The following is a 10,729-nucleotide window of genomic DNA, read 5'->3' as shown; positions in this document are numbered from 1 at the left end:
AAAGGGAGATAATTCCAGGCGTGGGGTTAGCCTATGCAAAAGCTTGGAGGAGATGAATGGAATGTGGAATTCAGGGAACCACAGGTCAGCTGAATATAAAGGGTATTGGGGAGTAATATCTAATCAGACTGCATAGTCAGATGGTAAAGGACTTTAAATGTCAAAAGGGAGAGTTTATGTAGTTGTTTATAGTTTATAATTCTTTATAAAAGTTATTGTTTATATCCTGTGACCACTTATGGATGAACGTCACTGATGACTTCTTAACCTATAAATCCAATGTAGTTGAAATTCTAGTTTGGTTACTTATTGTCTGCATGACTTTGGGCAGGTAACTTCATCTGTTTGGGCTTCTGTTACCTCATCTGGAAAAGGAGGGGGTTAGACAGGATGACATGTCACATATTTTTCAGCTCTGAACCTATCATCCTATCATCCCATGCTCTTCATACTCATTCATTGCTAATAGAATTTCACCCTTGTAGAATCTTTGTTGGAGAGCAGTTTGCCAGCATACAGAGCTACAGTGTAACCTTTGACCTAATAATTCTCCTATTGGGAATCTACCATGAGTGTGTTATCATTAATCGCAACAAGACAGAACTACCTGTTCAAAGAGCTTTCATTGCATATGATTGCCAGAAAAATGGAGACAAAACCCCCAAAAATCTACCAAAAGGGGAAGTGTTGAATTTTGGTATGCTGATGTATTAGAATGTTAAAATGTTTGTAAGACCAGCAATATAAGTAATATTTTTTTTAAAAAATTTAAATAGAAGAAAATAGCTAGAGGAGAGGGGGTGAGTGGACTGCAAAGTCAGTATAAGTCAGTTGCCCAACATGGCTGGCACAAAAATTAATGCAATCTTGGCAGCATTAAGAGATTCATAGTTTCTAGGAACAAGGACATGAGAGGCCCCAATGTTCTGTTCTTATCTGGACTCATGTGGAGTATTTTGTTTAGTTCTGGACACAGTGTCTTCAAAAAGACATTCCTAAAATGGAGAATTCTAGATTAGGGCCAATAGGGATTGTTAAGCATCATAGGTCTATGTCATCAAAGGACTGGCTGGAGAAATGAGCCATGGTTAGCCTGGAGAAAAGAAAACTTAGTGGGGACATGATAGGGATGTTCAGGCTTTTGAAGGGTTGTCATGTGGTAGAAGAATCAGCCATGTTATGTTGGACTTTAGAGGTAAAGCTAGAAGCAACAAACAGAAGTTACAAAGAGCCCCATTGAGGCTGATTCCTGATGAGAGCTGTCCAAGGTGGAATGGGCTACCATCAGAACTACCATCAGAACTAGTGGGCTCTGTGCCTCCTTAAAAGTCCTGAGGCAGAGGCTGGATGACTACTTGCTGGTTATATTATAATATGATTTCCTTTCTTATATGGGTTGGACTCCATGAGTAGTTCCTAACCATTTCTGTGTGTGTGTGTGTGTGTGTGTGTGTGTGTGTGTGTGTGTGTGAGTGAGAGAGAGAGAGAGAGAGAGAGAGAGAGAGAGAGAGAGAGAGAGAGAGAGAGAGAGAGAGAGAGAGAGAGAGAGAGAGAGATGTTGTCTGGTGAAGCCTGTGGACCCCTTCTCAGAATAATGCTTTTAAATAATAAAATAAAAGACATAGCATTACAAAGGAGATGAATTATTTTGAAGTACATTTGTCAAAATATTTTTAAAAATAAAAACAAGTTCACAGATGGTGAAGAACCCCTGAACTAGTGGTTGCTGAAGTCTCTCCCAAGTCTTACATTATTATTCTGTGAAATAATAATGCAAAAGGAACGAAAGGATAAGCAGAAAAATGAAGTCCATGGTAGACAACTCTAGCCACACAGAATAGAAAAGTCCATGAAAAGGATTGGATACCAAGTCCTAATGGTATCTTAGAGGAAGAGAAAAGTTGCTGATACTTTAGGCTTTTTGTTTATTTCATCAGTAAATTGTTACTGAGTTTAGTTGGTTGTGTCAATGTGCAGTATTCAGTTTTTAGTGACACATTTCATTTTAAACTCCAGGAGCTTTCTCTCTGTCCTTGTACTCCATGACCCCTCTGCTAGCTTGTGCACTGTGATCCAGTCCTTTCTTGGATCTGTCTTCATTCTTTGCATTCTGCGACCAGTGCTCCCTCTGGATTCTCCTCCTACCCAACTAAACATTCCCCATTGTTTTGGGTTTTTTTTTTTCCTGCTTTGCTAGAGCTTCATCACTCTCTAAGCATAGGTGACCCTCAAGGCTCTAGTCCCGGACCCTCTTCTCCTTTCCCTCTAAACTTTAGCCCATAGTAGTGTCTTTCTGTTGAAGGCACAGCCTGGTCCTCTCGGGTTACCTATCATCTTTCCACATATGCCTCCCAAAGCTATGTATCTAGCATTAATCTGTTCCTGTCCCCACTTAGAGATGCCATTTGTTGCTGTATCTCAATATAGCTAAAATAGAGATCCTTATCTTTCCCCTGAAGTCCTACCCCTACTCCAGACTTGCCTTTTTTCTAGTTCAAGGCACCACAGTCCTCCTGTATATCCAGATTTGTAACCTCAGGTTCATTCTAGTTCTAGTTCTGTAAACCTTGGCTTTTCTCCCTCCCTTATAGAGTACAGCCAGTAAATTGCTAACCCTTGTTGCTTTTATGTCCACAACATGTCTGTTGCTTTGTCCCCATTCATATGAGCACTGCATTAGTGGAGATTTCATCTCCTGTGTGGCCCAATAATCTCCCTAACAGTTCTCTTTGCTTCCATTCTCCTCCCTTTTCAATCTAGCCTCCAAAAGGTGACCTTAGTAATCATCTTCATAAGGAACAAAGTTGATTCAGCCATTCCCTTGCTCAAGACCTGTCAGTGGCTCCTTATTGCCACTAAGATAAAATGCAATCATCTCAGTCTGGCACTTAAGACTTTCTAAAAATCTAACTCCAACCTCATTTATAGCCTTATTTTGTATTATTCTCTTGTTTTCACATTCATTCTCTCTGGTAGTTCCAGCCAAGTTGGACTCCTAGCTGTTTCCTGAACTCCTCCTTGCATCTTCTGCCATGAATTCATGCAAGCCAAGCTCCATGTCCTTAATGTCATCCTTGCTCATCTTCACCCCCCCAAATTCCTGATCTTTCTTCCAAGCTCAGCTCAGTTGTCACCTCCTCACTGAAGTATCCCCAGATTCCTTACAACTGATAGCACTCCCTCCAGCCTCAAATTATCTTGAACTGACTTTTCTGTTTATAGGTTGTATCCTTTACCCATCCCCCACCCACCTAGTAGAACATAAAAATGCCAGTAATTATTAAACCTCTGCCTCTGGAATTCAGGATGTTTTGGTCACAGTCTGAAGGCTGGTCATAAAAGACTAGATACCTGTTCTGTGATGAACTGAGCAGCAAGAGGCATCCCTCTCTCCTTAGATGAAATCACTATCTGCCTACAGATATGGGACAAATCTTTTATTTTTAAACATTATTTTTGGGGGAGGGGCTTCCAAATTCTTTCTTTTTCTCCAGCTTCTCCCCCCATCCATTCAGAAGGTAAACTATATGATAATAGGTCAGTTCTTAACATTTAGTGACACTAATTGAGACCAGTGAGACTATGTTGGGTTATCCTAATTGGTGAGTGCAAACTTTCCTCATTTACTGTGTCTTCAGTGGCAGATCATGCTTCGTAGCCATCCACTTCTGGCATCTTGCTTTCTGCCCATCAGGAAACGCAGGTTCTTCCTTACCCCCTCCCTTCTTCCTTTTATTCTGAAAAGTTATCAGCTCGGTCTCAGCATTCCTCCGGGAGGCCGTGCTGACAGTTCCTGAGGATTCTATTCACCATTTCTGTCACTTCCCACACCCTGTCTACTACCCCATTCTGTTGTCTTCCCCATTAGAATATCAGCTCCTACATGGAGAGAGCTCTCTGTTCAGTATTTGGATGCCCCTGAACCGAGAACAATGTTCAGAACACAGGAGACACTTAATGGTTTGTTTTTTTCATTCAATCATTTCTTCATTCAGTGTTTGGACCGGAGAGCAGCTTTACAGAATTGCTTTTGGAAGGAATCATTCCTAGGATACACCAAAAGCAAAGCTCTGTTAATGTCTCTGGCATATACTCTCTGCTTCCATTTTCTATTTTATTAGGAGATGCTATATTAATATTGGTTAATGCTAGTTTGTGAGGTTAAATAGCTTCTTTAATAAATGATGCAGTATACTTAAAGGGCTCTTAGTGGCCACGCTGATTATCAGTCTGGGGGCAGACGGATGCAGTCTGGCTAGGCTAGGCTCCTTCCCAAAGAGGGACGAGAGAAGCATATGGACAAAAGCCCCTCAATTAAGTGATAAGGTAGTTTAGTACAATTCTTGAACACTAACACGATTCTATTAATTCCTGATCTAGCCTACCACAATGAGTGTGCTCCACATTGCTGATATTCTATTACAGCATATTCTAGATTGGTATATTTGTGCCACCCCCCCCCCCTTCCCCCGCCCCCCCCCCCCAACAACCACTACCTCTGTGCTCCAGACTGTAAAACTGCATAAGCCACAGCATCAGGGAAGAAGCAGCTTCTGTCAGTCTGAAGTTAAAGCAGAGCTGACCAGCCTCTAGAAGGGCTTTCGTATGCACTGTTATGTGCTGGCTCAGAAATCCCAGGTGGCTGTGTCTGTCACTTACTGCTCTATATTCTCACTGTATTATTTTTTTAAATTAAACACACACACACATATATTGCGGTTTTTAAAATGAAAATAGATATATTTAAGTCTTTAAAACAGTTCCTAAAAGGTATACTTTCTCAGAAAACCAGATATACAATAATGCATTTTTTCTGCTGTAATGTGCATCAGAAGCAAAATACAAAAACTTTAACAAAAAATACTGTTTTTCAACAATCACAGTCAAATTTAAAGATTAAAAATAAAGGTAACAGGAAAATAGCATAAATTAATGAATTCTTAACCATATGCAATGACTTAAACTTTGGCACTAGGAATCAAGATGTTTTGTCACTTCCCATTTAAACAGATCATAAAAATGTCAAAAGAATGTAACCATCAGAATACAAGCAGCTTTGTTAACTACACAGTGAAACATTCTACACAGATCACTATTACATAGACTGGAACAGAACCTCTAAAATTACAGAAGGGACTGAAACATTACCCTTTTTATGTTTTAAACAGAACAAATACTCAACAAACATAAATTAGATTCAACATTGAATAAATTAAACTTTTTTTCTTGTAAAGAGAACAAACTAATAATATAACATTTATGTTCACTGAGATCAAAATATGACAAATAATTTCAGACTCTTAGGCAACTTTTTGTAAATACTCAGGGGGAGCAACCTCATAATCACTGGGACTGAACAGGGCTGCTGCATGATTTGCCAAATATTTTAGGAAATCATGAAGATAATTTAGCAATAATGCCACACTTTGCTCATCCAGTGCTGTATAGGACAGCATATCTCCAATTTTGACAAATAATCGAAGGAGATGGGATGCCCCATAAATTTGGGACCCAGAAGCATCGGGATCACCAGCTAAGATCTCAGCATACTGGGGCCTTTCAAAATCATACAACAGCTGAGGACCCAACATTGCATTAAAATAAGCTTTGATCCCTGCTACCACTTCAGTGACTGCATACGACTTTGCCACATTTCCTTGGGACTTTTCATACTGCTCATAGTCATCCAGGATGGAATCGACGTTCTTCTTGGCCGGAAGGGTAAATAGTTGCTTTTGTCCGACCACCAGCTCCCAGTCCTCCACCAGCCACGGCTTCAGTTCATTGGGAATGTTCACTTTAATGTCGGTTTTTTTCACATATCGCCTCTCCACCTCGTAGTACACTCGGGCTCTCCTCTTTGAATGCTGGGGCCGAGATGTTGTTGATGTTTCACTGGAACTGCTTCCTTCTCCAGTTTCAGCCATTTTCTTTTCCTTCTTTTTCACTGAAGACCCAGACGGCCCTGATGCTGTAGAGGCTTCTTCTTTGTCAATGCTCTTCTCCTGTTGACCCTCCGACTGCTGGCTCTCCGACTCTGACTCCGAGGTTGCAGTCTTGGACTCTGAGCTTGGGGTCTTGGGCTCAGAGGTTGGGGTCTTGGGCTCAGAGGTTGGGGTCTTGGGCTCAGAGATTGGGGTCTTGGGCTCAGAGATTGGGGTCTTGGGCTCAGAGGTTGGGGTCTTAGGCCCAGAGGACTTCTTTTCCCCAGAGGCCAGGTCCTCTCCCACCTTCTCATCTGCAGATAACTCCTCATTGCTGTTGAGGAGTTCTCTCTGTTTCTGCAGATTGGTCTCAGAATACTTCAGTATTCTGCTCTCAGGAACCCACTCATCATCCCAGCCAGCTGTAGGACAGTAGTCCTCCTTGTAATCAGCATCACCATCTCCAACAGGGCAGGGAGTAGCGACAGCTTTGCCTTTGCCTTTGCCCTTGCCTTTACCTTTGCCCTTGCCTTTGGCCTTGGTCTCATCTACCTCTGCCTCAGGGTCTTCACTGGGCTCACTGGTTTCCCTGGGCTCCCCGACATTACTGGCTTCCCCCGCCTTACTGGTTTCACCGGCCTTAGGGGATTTAAGGGCCACCCCCGACTCTGAAGCCTCACCACGGGGCTTCCGGCCTTTGTGGGACTTAAGGGCCTTACCAGGTTTTTCTGCCTCCTGGGCCTTTTCCGCCTCCTGAGCCTTGTCAGCCTCCTGGGCCTTTTCCACCTCCTGGGCCTTGTCCATCTCCTGGGCCTTTTCCGCCTCCCGAGCCTCCATCTTGGCGAGCTTTTCGGAGAGCCTGGTCCGCACAGCACCCTTCTCATTGCCTCCCGGGTAGTGAACGAGGTACTTGACTTTCCTGTACTTAACGGACACCTTCACACACTCCGCTTCGTAAAGCAGGGGCCCTCGGAAACACAACACCCGCTCCCCGACCTCAAACTGGGGCTTCCTGGGGCGCCTCTTGGGGTCTTTCTTTGGCGCCATCTCTCTGGTAGGGGCCCGGAGCCTCCGCCCACCACGCCCGCCTCCGCCGCTGCCGCCACACACAGCCCAGGCGCTGCAGATGCCCCCCTTCTGGCCCTTCTCCCGGTGGTCCCGCCTCAGGCCCAGATGACCGCCACCCTCCAAAGTCTGGGGGAATACGGAATTAATTAGGTGCCAATTTGGACCTGATTTACCAGAAGCAGCTGCCCACAGGATGACGAAGCTCCACTTCAGCTGTAGCGCCCACCAGTCAGTTCTCTCAACAACTGAAGCTTCCCATCAACTACCTGGCCCTCGAGATGGAACGTAGGGCCACCGGCACTCTCAGCTCCAACCAATGGCTGCTTCTCCTGCTAATGCACGTGCATCAGGCACGTGCATATCCTTCATTTCAAACCCAACCTGATGGCGCTGCGCATGCGCCGTCATTGCTCCCCTCCCCCCCTCACCCTGAGATTCAACTCCCACTACTGCCGTTGATGGTAGTTGCTCCAGGTAACAACACAACACGCATGCGTTCCCATCCCCCCTTCTGCCCCCTCTATGGATGTTGATGGCTGTTGCTCCTGGTAACAGCCAGAGCAAAGAGCATGCGCTTTTCTTGCTCCCTCCCCTCCCCCTAGTTTCTGTTCTCTCTGTGGCTCTTGATGGCTTTTGCTCCAGGTAACTGCCGGACATTACGCATGCGCTCTCATCGCCCCCTCCCCCCACCCCTAGAATCTGCTTCCCCCATAGATGTTGATGACTGTTGCTCCAGGTAACAGCCAGCACCACGCGCATGCGCCTTTTTTCCTTTTTTTTTTAATTTTTCTACCACCACCCTCCCCTTCCCATCCCATTCAGCTCCCTCTATGGCTCTTCAGGGCTAGGTAAAGGCCAGGACGAAAATATTACGCATGCGCCCTGCTAGCTTTCCCACCCCCTCCTCATTCAGCTCCCCATATGGCTTTTCCTGGGTGTTGCTTCAGGTAAAGGCCAAGACTTTGCGCATGCGTCCGCCCTGCTTCTCCACCCCCCCACACACACACCCCCACCCCCACCCCCTCAGCTGTCTCTATGGCTCTTCATCGCCATTGCTGCCGATTAAGAGAGAACATTGCGCGTGCGCTAGCTTTACTGCGCTGCAGGTTCCCCACCCTTCTGCTCTGCCTCAGACCATAGATGCTCCCCACCCCTGTCGATTACCAGTCAGTGCATTGCGCATGCGCCTTCATTACACAGCCTTCTTAATGATTCACCTCCTGCTGATGTGTTCTTCCCTTTATATGCACCTTCCCTGTACTGCCCCGCCCCATCCCGTCTTTAAAATAATTTCGTTCCGTTCCATGAAGCAGACAGATATTGCTTAATCTCTTACTGCGTGCTCAGTGGTGTTGGGTGGGTGATTGCGAGGTGCTGGGGGTGGAGCCAGAGACCCCCCGAGAGGTCAGAGGGCTCCGCCTGCCTGCGCACTCGCGGCAAGACCGGGTCTTGCCACGGGGGCGGGGGAGCCCTGCCGGGGGTGGGGGGGGGAAAGGGGGAAGGGGGCCGCGCGACGCGGTGCACCTGTGTGGTGTGCACACGGACGCCTCCCTCCCTGCTCACCTGCCGCCACCGGTCCTGCCAGACCCCCCAGAGGAGGCGGAGCTCGGAAGGACTGGAATTTGACTGGAGAAAATGGGGGAGGAGTGGGGGACCTACCCCGGGGTGGGGACGGCCTGAGAAAAGAGGCGGGAGAGAGCTCAGCATCTTCTGGGAACAGTGAGTCCTCCAGTTCGGCTCAATTAATCTCTTAAGGTCCCCCTTCATTCTCTCGGATTCCCCCCCTCCTGTGGCTTCTCCCTGCCGCCTTAAATGCACACTCACAGTCACACACACACACAAAACCCCTCCTCACATTAAAGGCTGTTAATAATCAGCCGACACTTAATAGGGCTAAACCTATTTTTCAATAAAATAAAATAAAGATTTGGAAACAATTTTTAAAATAGTTAAAATATTTTTCAACCATATTTCCCCTTTCCTTCTTCGTCCCTCCCTCTCCCATTTCTCCTCTTCCTCCCGCTCCCCCTCCCCTCTCCCCTCTTCCTCCCCTCTCCCTTCTTCCTCCCCCTCCAACCTCCCCTCATCCTCCCCCTCCCCCCCACTTCCCCCTGTCGTCCTCCTCCTCCTCCTCCTCCTCCTCCTCCTCCTCCTCCTCCTCCTCCTCCTCCTCCTCCTCCTCCTCCTCCTCCTCCTCCTCCTCCTCCTCCTCCCCCCCTCCTCCCCATCCCCCCTTTTTCCTCTTTCTACCTACCTACCTAAAGGCATTTTGCTAGCTCTGTGCCATTTCAACTAGCTCGCAAAGGTGATACAGGCTGCTGGCTTACTGCCTAGAGCTCAGCACCTCACAGCGAGGAGGTGCTCAGTCCGTATTTGCTAAATGAATGAATGAATAAACACCTACCAGCAGCGCAGTGAAGGCATCAGTAACTTCATGTAGGTGAGCTACCTGTGAGTCTGAGCCATACGTCTCTCCCTCACAGGAGAACAGCCTGTTAAACCATGGTCACACAGGTTGTAAGAAACTGCTGAGATTCAGGCCTAGCACCACCCCCTTGAATACCTAATCCCTGGAAGCCAGGTCCTCACGCTGACATGAAACTCAGCTATAAAACATAACTAGAGGAGTTTGAGATAAATGATCCAGCATTACAGAAATCAAAAAACGGATGGAGACTCAGTATCTACCACCGTGCTGTCAGCACTTTACACACTAACATTGGGTACAATACAGGCCCTAGTTGCCTGTCTCCCAACTTGTTTTCATTTTTTTGAACCAAACATAAGTTCATCAGGGAAGGCAACCCTTTCTCCTGATGCCACTGGGCACCAGCTTTCTCCAGCTTTTAATGTTAGAAAGTTGCCTTGGGTATTAGGAATTTAAAAGACAAGTTTAGGATCACACAGTTCATTTGTGGAGCAAGTGAGGTGTGGACCCCCGACTCCAAGGCTATCTTCTCAAGATCTCCCTGCTAATACTTTACAAGAAATCCTGACCTTCAGAATAGAAATGGTAGCTTTACAATGAAAATAAATATATTCAATATGAATACAAATCCACCTGGTCATTTTTAATAGACTGCTTATATGAAAGTACAGGGCAGATAGAAAGGCTATAATTCGTTGATCCTTGCCAAGGATTTCTTGGTCCTCTGTCCTATTCATACTGTAACTATATCATATAAGCCAACCCTGGCACCAGAATTTGGTAAAGTTACTTTTCCAAAGATGGAGATGAATGGGAGACTTTGCCACTGGCAAACATTTTTGTGGTCAGAGACTAATGAGTGCAGCAGTGAAAGGTAATTAGCCTCAGTAAAAGGAATTCTGTAATCTAGGATTGGGCCATCAGGTCTGTGAAGGGAAGACTGAGTCTTTTGTCGGAAAAAGGACATCTCATAGATTCTTTACAGCACATGAGATAGAAGAGCTTTTATCCCAGCAAAGAAGAGTTGGTTTCTTGTTTCAGTTTTGGCTGGCTGCAAGATATACGTGGGCTTGGGCAAGAGCAAACTGTGCCTGACCCTCTCTAAGGAAGCATCTTTATTGCTTCCCCCCGGGGTTATACTACCCATCAGACTCATCGTACTCATTGGAAGTCAGTGGATTTGAAATTTGACCTAAGATTGGGGGCAGTCCTCTCCTAAAGAGTCATGTTTTATGGAAGTGACATCTGAGATGTAGAAAGGAAATGACATACCCAGGGTCATCCAGGGAGTATTTGTCAGAGTTAGGAT

General features: G+C 45.9%; 1 protein-coding gene across 7 annotated transcripts; it reads right to left on the bottom strand.

Moving 5' to 3' along the window:
• Nucleotides 1–4,713: 4,713 nt before the first annotated feature.
• On the bottom strand, nt 4,714–9,511 carry LOC140516078 (mortality factor 4-like protein 1). Of its 7 annotated transcripts, none has more exons than XM_072627006.1 (3): nt 9,397–9,511; nt 8,556–8,668; nt 4,714–7,324 (listed from the first exon to the last, which is right to left on the bottom strand). In XM_072627006.1, the coding sequence occupies exon 3, from the start codon at nt 6,969–6,971 to the stop codon at nt 5,301–5,303; it is 1,671 nt and encodes a 556-aa protein (XP_072483107.1). In that variant the 5' UTR covers nt 6,972–7,324; nt 8,556–8,668; nt 9,397–9,511; the 3' UTR covers nt 4,714–5,300. The 7 variants fall into 7 exon arrangements, with proteins under 7 accessions (XP_072483107.1, XP_072483105.1, XP_072483110.1 ...); XM_072627004.1 differs by having other exon boundaries at nt 4,714–7,321; XM_072627009.1 differs by lacking the exon at nt 9,397–9,511 and adding an exon at nt 9,251–9,365.
• Nucleotides 9,512–10,729: the final 1,218 nt, after the last annotated feature.

The sequence above is a fragment of the Notamacropus eugenii genome, chromosome X (genome assembly GCF_028372415.1).
Source record: "Notamacropus eugenii isolate mMacEug1 chromosome X, mMacEug1.pri_v2, whole genome shotgun sequence".
Lineage (NCBI taxonomy): Eukaryota > Metazoa > Chordata > Mammalia > Diprotodontia > Macropodidae > Notamacropus > Notamacropus eugenii.
This window is presented reverse-complemented; position numbering and strand designations above follow the sequence as displayed.